An 18488-nucleotide genomic window follows, 5' to 3' on the forward strand; every position below is an offset into this window, starting at 1 on the left:
GCTTTGTTAAAGCATTCAATAATGCCGCAGACTTTTCTTAGCGTAGAAGGGGGCAGAGGCGGATGGGCCACAAGATGGATCTGACCTGGCAGGGTATAAGGTGGGGACATTCATTGGATAAAGATGAGATGACAAAGGGAAGTGATGGCGGATGCGACAGCATCGAACGTGATACTAGTTCCAGCTGGAATCCACGTGATACTTGATTGATCACATGATTTGTTCATCTGCTCCGTTCGATCAAACTGTCCATGCATGATTGATCAACCAGAGGTGAACACGTAGGCCTCGCTTATTTTTATTGAGTATTGGTAATGAAATGGATTCGGAAGCTCACTTTCTTGGTGCAATAGTAATGGAAGGAAGAGTAATAATTAAGGAAAATGAGTGGACTAGGATATTCGGAATATTAATTAAAATAATTTAATTTTTATTTTATATATATTTATTGAAATAAAAATTTTTATAATTATTTTAGATTTTTTATTTATTCAGTGAAGATATAAACTGACTCAAAGCCTAAAACCCATCTATTTATTTAATCAAAACAAAAAACTTACAAAATAATATAATAAAATTTATTTATATTTAATTTATATAAATTATTATTAATTAAAAAATTCGTGCAAACCTAACCAAACTATTTGCCCATGACCGATTGGTCAATCTCAAATCTTAAAATCTTTTTTTAAAAATAAAATTAAACTAAAAAATAACTATATTTATATAATAAAAAATAATTATACATATAAAAAATAAAAAAAAATAACTATTTTAATCAATACCCAAAGAGTTCAAAGGGATGGAACATGTCGAGAGAGGTGAAAAAAACTCATCAAAAGCAAAGTGGATTGGATTGGATTGGATTGTGTTGTATTGTATTGTACAATTGGTCGTCAGGTGGACTGACATTATCAAGAACATCATGAGCTCTCGGCATATTAGTTTTCCTTACTCCACAATTTTGTTTCTTTTGATAAATCCTGAACTTAAATACTGTATGTCATTTTCTCCATAAAATTTAGACACATTATTCCTCAAATTATCAAAGTTATCAGCCATTATAGATAATCTAAAGTGTGAAATCATATTAAGTATAACGAATAAATGATTAAATATTAAGATTATAGAAATAATTAATTATAGGATAATCAAATTTTGTACTCTTAAGTAAATATTTAAGATTATTGAGCGTTCTTCACACTGTCTACCCACCACCACCACCACCCCATTTGACAACCACTTTTATTAGCTTCACAATATTTCATAGATTTGACAACTTGAGGTTGACAATTAGAAAGGTTGTCGTAATTAAAAACGAAAAAAAAAAAAAGGGTTGATTGAAAATTTGGTTGTGGGTGAATTTGTGACTCGACATAATCATCAACTAATGAGGGCATATGTGTACGTCGATGATAACTTTGGGGAATTTGGTGTTCAGCGGATGGAGAGGCAATATGAGTGAATAAAGGTTGGGTTTGGTGGTTGGCTTCGTGGGTGGAATTGATAGTGAAGTTGATTGGCTTTTTGGTGGTGGTGGTGGCCTCGATGTATGAGTTGAGCATGTTGAATTGATGTGTAACTTGACTAGAGGTTTGAGCAACAATTATCGGGTAATCGGTTTTGTTAATGGGTAGGATGAATGCAATTGAATCGGGCTGAATTGATGTAAATTGGCCAACCGTGTTATTTTAGTTGAAGTTGAAATTGGTTTGTAGATTGTTACGTAGTTTGGCCGTGGCTTAAATGGTAAGGAGGAAGGAAGCGGTTGATTAAAGCTAATTATCTAAAAAGCAAATTATTTGTGTTAAAATGCCTAATTTCCTTGATACTTTAACTGTATTTACTAATAATCACTATGATTATATTTAAACTAAACTAAATTTTAATATATAATAAAATAATATGTATATATTTTTTAATATATGATTGAATATATAATAATATATTATCATGTCATTTGAATTAAAGATAATAATATATAATTTATATATATCAAATTATGTATTTAAAATATTTACATTTACTATTGTTCTTTAATAAATTAATTATATTAAATAAATACAATGAAGCTTGGGAAGGACTAAAAAGCCATTAATCTAATAATAATAATAATAATAAATAATTAATTATTTGATGATATAATAATATATTATCTTATTAATGTTGATTAATACCAGTTAATTAGTACATAAAAAACCACTTATAATGATATAAATAAAATTAACTCGTTAATAATAAATATTATTTTATATTTAAAAAATAATATTTTGTAATTTGTTAATTTTAAGTTTAAAATAATGATATCAGATTTAGCCCATATAAAACCATTAAAAAGTTATTATAATTCTATTTACAACAAAATTTTTAATTAATTAATATATTACTACTTTTATTCCAACAATGCCCTTAGCTATTCCTTAAAACGGTCTCCATCCCACTTTAAAAGGAGTGCCCTATTAGCAAGACACATAGAGAGTTAGAGATACGCTTCCCAAGAGAGAAGAAAGCCATCAAGGGTTCTTGCTTCTGTAGAGGTTGTCTAGAAACCAGAAGAAAGGATTAAAAAAATGTCTAAGGAAGTGAGTGAAGAAGGGCAAACTCACCACAGAAAGGACTATGTGGATCCACCACCAGCTCCTCTTCTTGACCTTGGTGAGGTCAAGCTCTGGTCTTTCTACAGAGCTCTTATCGCTGAGTTTGTCGCCACTCTCCTCTTCCTTTACGTTACCATTGCCACCGTTATCGGCCATAAGAAACAACATGACGCATGTGATGGAGTCGGTCTTTTGGGTATTGCATGGGCCTTTGGTGGCATGATATTTGTCCTTGTTTACTGCACTGCTGGTATTTCTGGTAAGAACCCAAGAAATTTAACAACTTTTAAAGTTTAATCATACCCAAGCGCGTTTTTGTTTCAAAGGTTAATTTTTTGGTGTAAAGTCAGGATTTTTTTTGGTGGTTTCTTTCTTGAGTCTTGAGGGGGTTTTGTTGTTTTTGTTTCAGGCGGCCACATTAACCCTGCAGTTACATTTGGGTTGTTCTTGGCCAGAAAGGTGTCTCTAATCAGGGCTTTGGCATACATGATCGCTCAGTGTTTGGGAGCTATTTGTGGCGTTGGGTTGGTGAAGGCTTTCATGAAGCACTCGTACAACTCTCTCCGCGGCGGTGCAAACACCGTGGCTCCCGGCTACAGCAAGGGCACTGCTTTGGGCGCTGAGATTATTGGTACCTTTATGCTTGTCTACACTGTCTTCTCCGCCACTGACCCCAAAAGAAGCGCTCGTGACTCACACGTGCCTGTATGCCCGCTTCCTCTTCAACGCTTTCTCACTTAGCCCTACTCATTATCTGTTGAGTTGTAAATGCCATTTTATGCTTTGTAATTCCAGGTTTTGGCTCCTCTCCCAATTGGGTTCGCTGTGTTCATTGTTCACTTGGCCACAATCCCCATCACGGGAACTGGCATCAATCCCGCTAGGAGTTTCGGTGCTGCTGTCATTTACAACAATGATAAAGCCTGGGATGATCAAGTATGCATTTTTAACTATCTTACATTAACATTTTGTCATTTTCCTTTAGAAATGAGTGAGTTATTGATGAATTTTATGAGATTTTAACAAGTTTATGTGAATGAGATGGGCAGTGGATCTTCTGGGTTGGGCCATTCGTCGGAGCACTGGCTGCAGCGGCATACCACCAGTACATTCTGAGAGCGGCTGCTATCAAGGCATTGGGATCATTCCGCAGCAACCCTTCCAACTAAGAAAACAAAATCGAACTCAAAACCCCACCAAAATAGCTTTTTCTTCTGTATCTGTTTCGTATGTGTGTATGAGAAGGGATTATTGTGTCTCTTTTTCCATTTTCCTTTATTTATAATCTAATCTTTGAATTGTAGTTTGTCTCTGTGAATCATTGTGAATGAGTAGTGATGGTGTTGTGTCTTCTTCTCTCCAATGATTTGTTCTAGTGTGGTGGTTAATTAATTTTAATCCTTTATCTCTCTCTGTCCTCTGTAGATTACCTTATTTTAATTTTTAGTCTGTAAAAGACAAAAGAAGATACACTTAAAGCTTATTTAGAGATGCAATATTGAAATTATCAAATTAAAACAAACCCTAGAAGATTGAAACATGGTGGTGGGTTGACATACAGTAGTCCAATGAAATAGGGGGGTTCCAAGGAATAACTTGAGGAATTAAAGAGGGGGATATTTGGCATGAGAAAGTAAAAGTTCAAAGCTTCTTGGGTAATATTGTTGATTTATTTGTGATAATGGTTTTGAGATTAATAATTAGATTTAAGATTTTATATGTTCATTGTGATTTATTTTGATTCTGAAAAAATAATCCGATTTGGACAGGGTTTCTTAAAAAAAAAAAAAAAAAAAAGAAATAGTTGGATTTTTGGAAAGAAGCACCAGGAAAGGGAGAAAGATGCTTTCGCTAGTTAGATGGAATTGATGTGAAAGATCTTTTTACTAAAGTCCAAAGTTGTTGAAATGGCCTAACTTTTGGACTAAGGTCCATTTCAACCAATCAGACTGAACCTAAAGTTTAAATTTTGCCTAAGAAATTTTACTTAACCCAAAAAAAAAAAACACAAGAGAGATTAAGACTAGAGTTAAAGCAGCCAGAACCTGCTAGCATTGTAACTGTCACGTGGCATAAAAATGAAATGGCATCACATAGTTGTGGATAACATCAGGGGTGAGAGAGGTTGACGATGGGTCCTGTGTTCTGTGCACAAAACGTATAAAATATTAATATCAACAACAGACAGTAAAACCCTACAGAATAAATTCCAAAGGAGGAGGAAAAGAAAAGTGATTTTTAGCTTTACAAAGTAAATTCAACTGTGGGTTCACTTCTTTTAACAAAACAAAAGCAACTGCCAGCCAAGAGTAAGTGTCTGTCTTTACAACGGTTTTATCAGAATGAAAGAGAGATAGAAAGAGGAGTGGTCCTCCAAGGGGCCAAGACCAGGCTGACACTCCACCATCACCAGGGCTCGAATTTAATATGAAGTGGTCCAAATTGTTTTCTTACTCGGCACATAGGAGGATTTTCTTCCTTAACAACCATTACCACCGTGAATGATTGCTGTCACTAAACATAGATAAAATTTTCACCTTCGTTGGCTGAGTCAATTTTTTTTTTTTCCATAAACCCGAAACATTATTCCATCCTTCTATGATATAAATCACACTTTTTAACCCAAATTTGAACTTTTGTCTATGAAAAATGACCCTCACCCATGTATGGAACAACGGTTTTATCAGAGTAAATTAAACTAGAATATTATTAACCATATTATACTGTTTTTTCTTTTTTCTCTTCCACCATTTAGCTTTATTCTCTCCCTTCCTCCTTTCCTGATGAAGTTAGAGTTTAAAGAAAAAGTGTGTGTTTTCCCTATAGAATAAGAAAATGTTTTTGGGCCAACTTGAGTGTGAAGATGTTTGCAATCCATGCTTTTACTTTCTTAGATGGCTCTTCGATAGTTTTCTTTTCGGGTCAATGGGGGGAGAGACGACAGAGAAATTGATGAGCCTACTTCACGCCAAACCCAATCAATTCAATACACAAGTCTCAAGAAATGCACTTTTCGAATCCTATGACTCCTTTGACTATTTTTTTATTTACAAATAAGAAAAGTTCGAGTCTTATAACTTTATAATTGAGGAGCCATCCTAAGAAAAAGACGGGTTTTGCATCAACAGTTAGTCCGTCCAAGTGAGCCCGCATTTCGAAGTAAAAATCGCTAACGGTAATTTTTACACTACATCATAAGCATTGTACTCCTAGTTAATAGAACAAACAACACACGGCACTAAAAAAGAAAACTAGTTCTGATAAATTTGGGAAGGGTGACAGGTGGTGGATTCCATTCATGAATAATAATTTTAAGATAACGGGTACATCATTCTCTTCAAGATACAAAACACAACTTATTATTCTACATAGTTCATTGCATTGAACAACTTCAACTCATGGAGTAACATGATTTTGCTATCTCATTAGCTTCGTTCTGACTATCCAACAACTTCAATATATTTTCATTAATAAAAGATCTATTGCCCAAATGATATGGTTCATTTTATCGAACAACTTCAACTCATGGAGTAACAGGATCTTTTGCTATTCTGTCAGCTTTGTTCTGAATATCCAACAACTTCAATATTTTTTCTTTAATAAAAGATCTCTTGCCTCAAATGATGTCAAAGATCTTTACAATTGGTGTCATTACAAGATCCTGCAATGTGAACCAACAGCTTAGAATCACATGCATGAGAACTACCTATTCGTGAGAATTATCATAATGCATTCAAAGATATTCTAAAGTCATTTTAAGAATACAACGCATGAAAAAGAACAGGGGAAAAACCATCTAACTCATGCTTCTGAATACTATATATGGAGAAGACAAATGTTATAGAAGTCAGTTGCAAGAATTATTATGTTTTCAACACAAATTAGGTTTGGACTCAATTCATAGTGATTATAACATCTGAAATCAGTATAACACTATGATGAAGGAAGTTTATGAGACACCTGATTTCATGGACAATAGGTGACAATGGTAGCTCATATGATTATATTGAACTAGTGACCTAGGCCTAACTTTGTTGCAATATGTGTTCTGAAAATATGCTCTAGCTAGAGAAAAACAGACAATGGATTCCGAAAATAAAGAGCATTATAACAAATTTTATAGTTTTATTCTTGGAATCCATCGGCATACTTTAATAAAATAGAACTAAATAAGTTACAAATGTCTCTGAAAAAAGTCGTCTGGCATTTCGGACAACCAAGTACCTTAGTCAGGCAAGGCAGTTCCTCGTTCGAGATTATTTTTGATCTCCAGTGTGTATTTACCAAATGCTCGCTCAATCTTCTTGTTGAAATGCTCATTACGGTCATTAATTGAGTCAATGTCTTTCTCTTCATGGAACCTCCTCCTCCTGCTAAAGGACTTCCTTTTCTCCTCCTGGTCCTTGAGTTCTTTCACCATCCTCTCAACTTTATCCTCAGAGACCTTTGGAGCCTACAGAAAATTAATGGAAATTCATGAACTAAAGCACCTGATTACGACCAAATCTACCAAAAAGCAAAATTTTTCTTAACAAACCCCACCTTCCCATATTGGAGGCTTGAAGCATCCCTGTAGAACTCTGGATCAGCTTCTTTTAGTCTGTTATATTCTTCTAAATCAACCTCAACATTCTTTGTCCGTTTCTTATAAGCATTGTATAATGTCTTCTGATTGAACACTGCCAAAAGAATAACTTCATACTTAGATGAAAAATAAAAAACTTTAATTCCGCTGTACTTGTAAATTTCTGATCTTCACATACAACAAGAAGATGGCACACTTATTTTTCAAGAAAAAAAGTAAGCTAACACAAGCAACAGAGAATAACACAAATAATGCTTCATTTTGAAAAGTCCAACAGTACTACTAAGCAATGGAATTTAAGGAATGCATGCCTAAGATGGCATTTCTGGAATCTTATAACCAAATCAACAAGGACAATGTTCTGATGCATGTTTGCAATCAAATGTATGCATGTAACAATGTTTTTTATTACAAACAACACACAAACATGTGGATTTATAAGCATCTTTAAAGGCATACACCAGGGTATGGGCATATCAGGCAAAGTAAAAGCAAGTATCAGAAAAATGAATTATAGATTTAAGAAGCAAAATCAAAATACCATCCCAACCAAATGGAGCAGGATCCTTCTCCCATTTCTTATATTTTGCCTCTGCTGCCTCTTGCGTATCTAGCATATGTGCCTTGGTCATATCCAAACCATTTGAATCTAGAAGTTTGCCTATCTTTTTCTTCCTCTCCTCAAGCCATTTTTGTTTAGAGATGCCCCTAGATTCCTGAGGAGATTCCATTCTTTTCTTTTCAGCAACCATTGCTGTTTGATTCGCTTTTCTTGCCTCATTCTGCAACAATGCAACAAACACTGTTGATTACAAATTAATTCAACAGTGATTATAAACAATAGCAGCACAGAACAGTTTATTTTTTGAAATACCAATCAAATTAGAAAAAATTGACTAATAATTATTGATTTAACAGAAACCTACCATCTTAAGCCTCAAGTCAAACAACCTTTTTTGCCTTCCTGTAAGCTTTGTAATGTCTCCTTCCAAACTCTCCTCAGCTGGTTGGTCATGGTCACTATGTGAATGTTCCTCAAAATTTGGTCTTTCATCATTGAAATGGGCAACCGTGTCAGGAGTAGATGTGTTGGATTGACTGCTGCCACCACTGACTGGCACTTCTGAAATTGTGCAAAATCTAAGGTTTAGGTATAGATGAAAATACAAGCAGTTAACATAACTGAATATATACTTGAACTATCAAATAATAATTTCACTCTCTGGTATTCCTTTAAATAAAAAAAGAATTGAAATAGAAAATGTTTTAGATGAAAGCAGAGATCTTTAGATAAGAAAAGAAAAAACTTGGATTCAAGGAGTAACTAATTTGACCCAGCATTTAGAATTCTTATGTCCAAATAAAAATGACACCTTAAAAAACTTAATTATCGATAAATTTGAGGATGAACACAAGCTTTTCTCAATCCTATATTAATAGTTTTTGCTGGACATCATGCAGTAAAAAATGAGCAAGTATACTATCTCACACTTTTGTGGTAAAGCCAAAAATGAACAACCAACAGAAGCAACATAAATAAATCCTTATAGACAAAAAATCATTTCTAAACTAGAAACATGAATTGTTAGTTCAGATGACTCATAAACAGAATCCAAAAAAATATACCCGTTTCTTTTTTACCCATTTGCATCTTTGCTTCAGCAATTTTTCTGAAGCAATATTCCACACATTCATGGTATGGATTTGATGCATTAATACAGTCTGGGTGAACTCTTCTTTCTTCCTCCATCTTTTGCACTAACTGCAGCCCTTTCTATACAACTCTAATTACCTGCACGGCACAATACAATGACGAGATTAAGCCTTAGTGATCAAAACTCTTAATATAACTTCCCAAAAAAAATCACAAGTGGGACAAGCTGAAAATAAAATAAACAGCATATATAAGAATGATATGATTTAATGTGTAATGGGCAATGCCCATGATGTGTTCACATCCTGCCTAATACTTTTCTGACCTACTTTCCATTTTTTTCTAAATCTTATTTTACACTCCAAAATTCAATTAAAGTTTATACCTTTACATTATAAGTCGAAATAACTTCAGAGCTTCACCTAACACTTACAAAAAATACATAATAAATATTCAGCTAAAATCTAACAATTCGCGTAACCCTAAAATTTGATTACAAAGTAATATGATACGTGCTACTTGATTCTTGAATAACGAGTAACAAGCAGTACATGTGATTAGGTTATTCGTATTCCGTCATAACCAAAAAAAGGCATAATCTTTAGTATCTTTATTTATTTATTTCCTCAAGTTTCTACGCAACCAAACGACCATAATAATGAAAATCGAATTGAAAAAGATAATAGACACTTACCTGTGCCTTCTATTCTGAGCTGTGCCTCAAGGGTTTTGTTTGGGTAAAGAGAAAATAGCAAAGAAATTTTGAGACTAAAGGATGAATGAGAGACATAAGAATTTTCTTTCAGACGGCACAAATAAACCGGTTCATATCCGAGTCCATTTAGGTTTCGGAGTAGACAATTGTATATTTAATTTTTTTCCCCCCTCTGTTTCAGGTTAATATTTGACATCAAATTATTATTAAAATTTAAGAAATGTAAAATCTTAATTTTGTCAGATAAAAATATTTATATTTTAATTAAAATAATAAAAAAATACAGTGATAATAAGATAGTAATTTAAAAATAATTAATTTCATAATTTCACAATATATAAAATATAATAATTTATAGACTAATCCTTCGATAACATTTAAATAAAATAATATTTTAATAATATTTTATTATTATTAATCAAATACAATAATTATTTATAAATTAAAATTTTTTATTAATATTATATAAATTTATAGTCAATATTCTTTCAGAATATACATATTTATAACACTCTTTCATTTTTCTAATAAGAGACTATACAAACTAATCCCATCCGGAAAATCCAAATTTAGAATGTGAAAACACTATACATATATATAAATAAAATAAATTATTACTTTTATATTATCTCATAATTATATCTTTGTTTCACATGAAAAATAATAATTAATACAAATCACAATAACCTTAGAACTTATGACAGATTTTAGCACTCATAGAGTCGCTTGTATTCCCAAGCGCAGAGGCTATACAGACATAAGCACACCCTCAAAACTCCCAAATGTATACAACATCAATTCAAATTACTACATATCCACCCTATTTTAGTACCAGTCCAATCAAAATCAATTACATACTTAACTTAGTGCATCCAACCACTACTATTAAGCAATAAGAACAAACAACTGAGTCATTACACTAGAAATTCTAGTTTTGCAGATAATCTGCCAGGGGCTTGTTTTTCAGCGTTTCGACTTTGGACCGTGTAGATTCCAGGGTTTTGTCTAGCTCAGAAGATTCTGATTCAAGTTCGTGCAAGCGGGTTTTAGTTTCGGCAACAAGAGCCTTGGCAGCTTCATATTCTTTTTCCTTGAGAGCTAAATCTTGCATTTGGGATTCTAGTTCTATCCTTGTTGATGCCAAGAGATTATCACAGGTAAGTTTTGCTCTTTCAATGGTTTGGTGCCGATTGGTAAGCTCAATGGCTTCTGAAATCTCCCTGAGAATATCACGCAGCCAATCGACATCAATTTGTGCAGATTCAACATCTTTAACAACAGCTAACATTTCCTTGACTTTGGCTTTGGTAATCTGCATGAAGGAAGTTGCTTGCAGTTCTTGAACCACGGCGCAAAGGCATTCTAAATAGTACGCACGCATGGAATTTGACTTTAATTGACAGTTTGCTGCTATGTCTCCGTATTTGTCCAAGATTGTCTGCAAAATGGGGGAAACACTTGCTTTCACTTGGTATTTTCCTACCGAGACACAGGAATCTGAAATTACAGATTCTGCATCATCGCTATCACTGTCTTCTTCAACATCATTGACACCTAAGAAACTAAAGTTCCTAGACCTAATAGGTGATCTAGCAATGTCTTCTCCAATACCCCCACCCTTCGGGAAGGCATTATGCTTCTCATCCTTTTCAAGTTTGGCTGGTGGTTCTTCATCAGCAGCAGGAACAATCTCCTTTGGAGGATCTTTGGACCTATTATTCTGTTAGAGAAGAGGATGCAGATGAGACAAATAGATGTCAATAACAGATTACTGATCCATCCAACATAACATGATAGAAAGTGAGAGAGAAGGACAAGCACCATTCCGATATTCCCAGATGGAGGTATTGATTGAGTGGATTTAATTTGCTCTTTGCTGAAAGAATTATCTTGAGGATAAATTTCAGCAGAATATTGTTCAGAAGAAAAGGACTCATCATTTCCTGAATCAGCCTTTTTCTTCGGATTATGTTCAGAATGAGTATTTCTAGCATCAGGATCAATGCCAGAAAAAGAGCCATCTTGAGGAGAATTTGGTTGACTTGCATATGCTTTCTTTTTCCGACCAAAGCTCCAGGAGCCTGCAATGAGAAACGGACCATGTTAGAAGTCACACATCAAAGTGGTGGTGCACTGCAGATTGAAAATTATCCTCCATGAGGTGGACTCCCCAATTTTGTCAATCAGGAAAATTAGATATGATTATCTCTGAATGGCTTTCTGAAGTACATGTAATTTAAATAAACTAGTATTCTTTATTTCATTTCCTTTCCCAACTCTCTGCAAATCTACAAAACAATTAAGAATTTGAAGAATAAGAAGAAAGTTATTAATTCATTCTCGGCAGAAAAAGCTTCCAGCATACAATCTATATCCCCACTTAATTTAAATGACATTCCAATAACCAGAAAACATCTAAAACTTCTAGTGAAAGCCTACTTGTTCTGATTTCAGGGCCACACTTATTTATATTGAGACAAAAATCCCACAACGATTGCAATGCATTGACAAAGCTCTAAAACTGCAAGCTTTCTAGACCTTACAACCCTGGCATCTAAGAAAATTAGATTTGAATCCTCAACCTCTTTATTGGGTTTTTACCACTAACGGTTATACTTTCAGTGTAACAAGGAGTATAGAATTGATAAAGGGTATCTTTGCCAGAGACAAAATATTCATTTTCCCAAAAGTCACTCTTAATTCAGACTACAAGAGAACTTAACAAAATTATGCATTAGCAGATTTCCATCATTCTATTGGAATCCATAGAGGGATGAAAAAAAGAAAAAGTGAAAATATCAAGTATGATCAAAATTATTTTGAACAAACTGATGAGAAGCAGAATACAATTGAACATAGAAAAAAAAATAAAGACCTGATTCTTTTTTAACCCCCAGAGCATTGACCTCGCCATTTCTGTACATGCAATAGTCACCACATTCGTGGTAAGGATTAGATGCTTTAGGACAATTTGGATGCACTTTTCTCTGTTCATCCTTCTTTTTGGTAACTGCAACGTCCCTTATACCATTGTGATTATCTAAAAGAAAGGGAAAAATTCAAAAACTTCTAATTCCAATATCATTATCACCTTGCCAGTCCTTTATATTTCAATTTTCATATGCAAATACTCTAGCAAAAATTTCAAATGAGATTTACCAATAGGTCACGATTACCAAAACTTAAATAAAACCCACCTAACAATTCCCTATCAATAAGCATCCTTCCAGAATGATACGTGTAATTTTTTAAAAAAAAAAAAAACTAAGGGGTCGTTTGGTTTCAGTTTTTGAATATTACCTTGATAATCTATCTTTTATTCCTTTATTTGGTTTGTCAGCAATAAAATATTACAGTAATCTTCTATTACCAATGCTAACGTGATAGGTAATATAGGTGGTAATCTGATTACCACTTTCACCTTAAGTATTTAAAGATTACCAAGGTAATCTTGATTTTATTATAATTATATTATTATTTATTAATTTTTTGAGACAAAAATAAATTTATTTTTAATTAATATGACAAATAATATAAAAACTATTTAAAAATACTTATATTTAAGGGCATTTAAGTAAAATAATTTACTAGTAATTTTTTATTACCTTTAACCAAACATAATAATTATTTATACCTATCAAATTTTATCAAACATACTAATCATTTATACCCAGTAATCTTCTAAGTAATTTATCTTTAAGGTAATCTTTTTATTTTGGTAATAAAACATTACCCAAACCAAACGCCCCCTAAAAGTAGGTAATAGTTTCACCTAGATCTTCTTTCAGATTTAATAAACAAGAACTAGATTAGTGTAAATCATGCAAATGTTTTAGAATCACAAAAGTAATGGAAGCTTATGGAAGGTCGCCCTGGGGGTAGGACGTCTACAGAACTCAAATATAAAGTGAGTATATATACACTAATCAATGTCGATAGAACAAAGTACATAAATAGCATAAAAATTGCTGCTAGTCAAGAACAAAACAGATATTGACAAATGAGGGCAATAGAATTCTACCTCCAAGAAGTTAAATAAATTCAGCAAACATATAGGGAAAACAAGATATGATAAACTGTAATATAAATATAACATAACATGATTGAAAAACAAATCGAGTACCTATCAAATTCAAACCATTTCCTAAAAACTGGAAACCAGAAACTGAAAAGGTTCTCATCTATGTCTATACTTAGAAGTAGAGTCCGTAAGGAAGCATATAAAACGCAATCGCCAAGTTTCAATACATCAAACAAAACAAAGCAATCTATGGAGTATCACTTTCCCAAAAAACCAATGCTGTGAAAATAAAGTCTGCTGACTAAGGAAGTTGCGCTGCCTCATAACAATAACAAATCTAAGAAACTTAAAGATCATTAATCAACTGTAATCTCTAGAAATATAGCACAATAATAGAACAGATGAACAAAAAATACCTGCAACCAATAACTATACTTACCCAACTTCTTTTTTTCCTTCTGTCCCTGTCCCTGAGCAATCTTTTCCAAGCAGTACATACCACACTCATGGTAAGGATTATTAGCGTTCACACAATTCGGGTGAACTCTCCCGTTTTGAGCCATGCCCCAGTTGAGATTGCTCAACCTGCAAATCCTAATAATTAATAAAACAACCAGCTCCAAATCAAGATAAGTTTCTTATCCAATCACAATAACCCCATATTGTTCAATCCTAAAAAGTCCTTTCTTTGACTGAATATAATACTGCAAACAAATCCAACAAAATTATTTTTCCTATTGAACTTCACCTTAAACAAAATTCTTCTTGAAACAGACTGGAGATTAGGTAATCAATATACAAACTCCGTAAACAAAATCACTGCCTAATGGCCGCAAATTTTCACATCCAATTGAAAAAAAAAAAAATCTAAACTAAAATAAGAATGAATAGACCAATTCAAAAGCAATCCTTTGACAGAAAAACTGAACCTTTTTCCTAGAAACAACACAAAAAAAGACTCATAAAAATTAAGAAAGATTAAGTACTGATTATTCAATCAACGGAAAACACAAACTTAAACATACCCAGGATACCAAAACTTTCATGCAACAATAGAACACAAAAAAAGGAAGAAGAATTGAGAGAGAAAAGCTTACCCTGATCAGCTTTGTGAAAGAGGTTCTTGGAAAAATGGCTTGTCCGTTTCTTTGTTTAATTTTTCAACCGGAGAGATGTGGAAAGATGGACTTTCTTTCCTTCTTTCACTTTCTAGAGGGTGCATTAAATTGACCAAACGCACTACTATATTATCATTCATTAAGGAGTTCTTGGGATATTCGCAAGCGTTGACCGCTGGCCGGGGCATCTTTTTAAAAACCAATTGTTTAATTAGCTTAATAATGGCCGTAACCTCACAAGTTAACCCCATAAACTCAACTCATTAATAAAACATGGCGGACGGGAGATGAGCGTTGTGAGTTATGAATTGACTCGCCTACAACTTGGACTTTTAACGGTCTCCTGCAGAGCGGAAGATTCTGGACTCCTGTGATTTCGGTGACATCATAATCTCCCCCCAATTTTATTTTGACTATCATTAAATTGATATTTCATTTGAATTATTTTTTTATTATTGATATTATTTTATTTTATTTATTAAATATTATAATTATAATTTTTGGAACAAAAATATTTTATTTTAAAATTTTTATATAATTTATATTTTTAAAAAAATCTATTTATTCGTATTAATAATATATATTATATTATATAATATATTTATTAAATTTTTTATTTAATATATTATATAATATTTTTATTTTTTATTTATATTATATTTCGTCTAATATTAAGAACTATGAGTAAGATCATAAACTTCTCTTCGATATGCGGGGATCTAGGTGTTAGTTTTGAAACAAACAGGGATCTTTCAGGAATAAGAGTTGTGCGAATTCAGTTTAACTCTAGACGGCTGCTGCCAACTACCCAATCCAGTTGTGCGATTGAGGCAGCTGGTTGGCCCACACGTGGACCACATTTACTTTCATTGAGTGCTTTTCACTTTGTATGTTAATTGTGAAAAACACGCGATCTAATTAATTACCAATAAATGGGAGATTAATTAATTAATTAGTTAATTAACTAACTAAATAAATATTATTGCATATGTCGTAAGGATAAACGAGGAATCAAATTAATTATAAAAAATTTTCACAATTTTCTTAAAATACAATTTATCTAATAATAATTAAAAATTGTGTCGGCCTCTTTCAGCCGTCTCCGGTTCATAGAAAATTCTACTGAAAAAATTAAAATAGAATCATTATTTTTTTAACGTTTTATGTGAGGTTTCTTTGTTTCACATTTTACATGATTAAATTTGATTTCTCTCTGACATATTACCAATTTTTTACTCACCATGTTTCTGACCAAAAGGCTGATTTTCACCCAAGGTTTTTATCCATTATGTTAATTTTTTTTATTAAAATTAAGAATAAAAATATTATTTAATTAAAAATATTTTAAAAAATAATTCATCTTTTTTATGAAAATAGCCATTAAAGAGAGAGTAATGGTTGAAGAAGAAGAAGAAAATGGTGAAAAAGTCGGTTAACGATTGGAGCAAACATAATCACTAAAAAAGAAGAAAAAAAACTTAATAAAAAAAATAACTTTTTAAATTTTTGATGAAAGGAAAATATAATAAAATTTTAATTATTTTTTAGCTAAATAATATTTTTACTCTAAAGTTTAAAAAAATTTTAATAAAAAAATAAATATTTAAGTTTTTAAAGTTTTACGGATGAAAGTTTAAAAATAGACTAAATCTTAAGTAGAACAAACAAGTCATTTACCCTATATTTGGCCAATATTTATCGTTCTCCCAAAATTTTTTTAATCATAATAATAAATATTGATTTAAGCAGATAAATTTAGTCTCCCTTCCCACATGTATAAATATTAAAAGAATTCTAGCAGGAGAACCTTTTCTCTTAATTTTGAGAAACTAATGTAATTGTGCCAACTCTCAAAGCTTAGAATATAATGAACTCATCATATTCAAAGTGGGCCATCCAACAAGAACCCGATTCAAGCATGGACATTAAATTAAAACAAAGTTGAAGGGAACTTGGATCTAAGGGTTGGCAAGGACCATGGTTAGGTAACCAAGGCCAAGGGCCAAATTTTGTGATCTGTAAAGTGAATTGTTACATCACATTTGGAGATAATTTTTAGGCAAGGCATCTTCCTCCACAAATCTGTTTTTGGAGTAAAGTTTTTAGAATGAGACAACTCAAGTCCTAAATTACCATACAATTAGTCATGGTCAGTTTCTTGTATTGGATATTAATTAATGCAGAACAAAGAAAAAAAGTATGGAAGATCACGACAGAACCATGAGTCCAGAAGAAAGGGTTAGTCAAATACTTAAAAGAAAAAAAAATTTAAGTACTCACTGTTGGGCTTAGCTAACGTATGGTAGGTTAATCTGATTTATACCTAATATTTGCATATAACTGCTTAAGGCAATTGAAAACAGTTGAGAGCAATAATGACATATTTAAAGTCTCGAAAATATCGTTCAATTTTTAGATACACTAAAATATGTGAACTAATAGGTTGATCCGATCTATACGTAATATTTGTATTTAACCGCTTAAAGCAGTTGAAAACAGTTGAGAGCAATAATGACATATTTAAAAAGTCTCAAAAATACCGTTCAACTTTTAGTTACACTAAAATATGCAAACTAATAGGTTGACCCGATCTATACCTAATATTTGCATTTAACAGCGTAAGACAATTGAAAACAGTTGAGCGCAATAATGATATATTTAAAATCTCAAAAATATGGTTCAACTTTTAGATACACTAAAATAAACAAACTAATAGGTTGAACTGATTTATACCTAATATTTGTATTTAACCACTTAAGGCAATTAAAAACAGTTGAGAGCAATAATGACATTTTTTTTTCCTCACTATTTTCACTTCACTCCTATAACTTCTTCTCTAGATAAGAATCACACCAATTGGTATGATTTCAATCGAAATCACTCTGATCAATACAATTCTTGATTGAAATTATACCAGTTTGATATATCTAATATTGTCGATGAGTGACCATTTTTAAATTTATCTTATAAAATAATTTTTAAATTAAAATAACATAAATACGGGTAAAAGTATATTCAATAAAATTTAAGAGTAAAATATTATTTCGTTTGAAAGTGTTTTTTTCCTTTTCAACAATTTTTTTAACAAACTTACCGGATGGCTGGGAAAATGAAATTTTCAAACCCAAGTGGTAAAAATTGTCATTTCATCAAACCATGGGTGGAAAGTCAATTGACCTTAATTTTTCATGGGTCTAGACCTGGCCACGGTTCATGAACCGCCGGTTTCGGTTCGGAACCGCCGGTTCACGGTTCGAAAATATAAGGACCCTGAACCGAAACCGTAACAGGACGGTTCGTCCACGGTTCGGAACCGCCGGTTCCGGTTCATGGCCCCGGTTCGGAACCGACGGTTTCGGTTCGGAACCGACGGTTTTGATTCGGAACCGACGGTTTCGATTCGAAACCGATATTGAACCATCAATTCTAATACATGATCTTGATTTAATTTTTAAATTATTAATTACAATAATTGAAATTTAAAAGAAAGGCTTGGACTTAATTTTTCAATTAAGCTTCCTACGTATCTTCTTGGGGTTTAGAAGAATCAAAGCCTACGTAGTTCTCTTACCTTTGCATATCTAATAGCTGGCAGTACCCCCTTACCTTATCATTCACCTCCACTATCTTGAGTATTATTTCCCGTCGTCATCGAACTATCTGTAGTTAAATCAAGCGATTCTTCATTGAAGTCTACTTTTATTTCTTGTTGTCGTAATTCGGCTCTTGTCCAATCGTCCACGCATACTTGAGCTTCAATAGATTCGGGAGCCAAACTTGATCGTCTCTCATCCAATA

The 18488-nt window shown here is 32.6% G+C and overlaps 3 protein-coding genes across 8 annotated transcripts; 1 reads left to right on the forward strand and 2 right to left on the reverse strand.

The window, feature by feature from the left end:
• Nucleotides 1-2452: 2452 nt before the first annotated feature.
• LOC123212907 (aquaporin PIP2-7-like) lies at nt 2453-4010 on the forward strand. The gene is made up of 4 exons (XM_044632145.1): nt 2453-2856; nt 3007-3302; nt 3393-3533; nt 3647-4010. The coding sequence occupies exons 1-4, from the start codon at nt 2571-2573 to the stop codon at nt 3764-3766; spliced, it is 843 nt and encodes a 280-aa protein (XP_044488080.1). The 5' UTR covers nt 2453-2570; the 3' UTR covers nt 3767-4010.
• A 1842-nt stretch (nt 4011-5852) lies between these two features.
• Nucleotides 5853-9686, reverse strand: LOC123212711 (pre-mRNA-splicing factor syf2-like). 3 transcript variants are annotated; one of them, XM_044631851.1, is made up of 7 exons: nt 9531-9686; nt 8809-8974; nt 8109-8305; nt 7724-7964; nt 7140-7276; nt 6822-7050; nt 5853-6258 (listed from the first exon to the last, which is right to left on the reverse strand). In XM_044631851.1, the coding sequence occupies exons 2-6, from the start codon at nt 8930-8932 to the stop codon at nt 6823-6825; spliced, it is 927 nt and encodes a 308-aa protein (XP_044487786.1). In that variant the 5' UTR covers nt 8933-8974; nt 9531-9686; the 3' UTR covers nt 5853-6258; nt 6822. The 3 variants fall into 3 exon arrangements, with proteins under 3 accessions (XP_044487786.1, XP_044487788.1, XP_044487787.1); XM_044631853.1 differs by lacking the exon at nt 5853-6258 and having other exon boundaries at nt 6419-7050; nt 8824-8974; XM_044631852.1 differs by lacking the exon at nt 5853-6258 and having other exon boundaries at nt 6419-7050; nt 8809-8977; nt 9553-9678.
• A 467-nt stretch (nt 9687-10153) lies between these two features.
• On the reverse strand, nt 10154-14941 carry LOC123214148. 4 transcript variants are annotated; one of them, XM_044633890.1, is made up of 5 exons: nt 14670-14941; nt 14012-14166; nt 12427-12591; nt 11373-11632; nt 10154-11271 (listed from the first exon to the last, which is right to left on the reverse strand). In XM_044633890.1, the coding sequence occupies exons 2-5, from the start codon at nt 14133-14135 to the stop codon at nt 10480-10482; spliced, it is 1341 nt and encodes a 446-aa protein (XP_044489825.1). In that variant the 5' UTR covers nt 14136-14166; nt 14670-14941; the 3' UTR covers nt 10154-10479. The 4 variants fall into 4 exon arrangements, with proteins under 4 accessions (XP_044489825.1, XP_044489824.1, XP_044489826.1 ...); XM_044633889.1 differs by having other exon boundaries at nt 14012-14157; nt 14670-14940; XM_044633891.1 differs by lacking the exon at nt 14670-14941 and adding an exon at nt 14598-14648 and having other exon boundaries at nt 14012-14157.
• Between the last annotated feature and the right edge of the window lie 3547 nt (nt 14942-18488).

The sequence above is a fragment of the Mangifera indica genome, chromosome 4 (genome assembly GCF_011075055.1).
Source record: "Mangifera indica cultivar Alphonso chromosome 4, CATAS_Mindica_2.1, whole genome shotgun sequence".
In the NCBI taxonomy this organism is placed as follows: domain Eukaryota; kingdom Viridiplantae; phylum Streptophyta; class Magnoliopsida; order Sapindales; family Anacardiaceae; genus Mangifera; species Mangifera indica.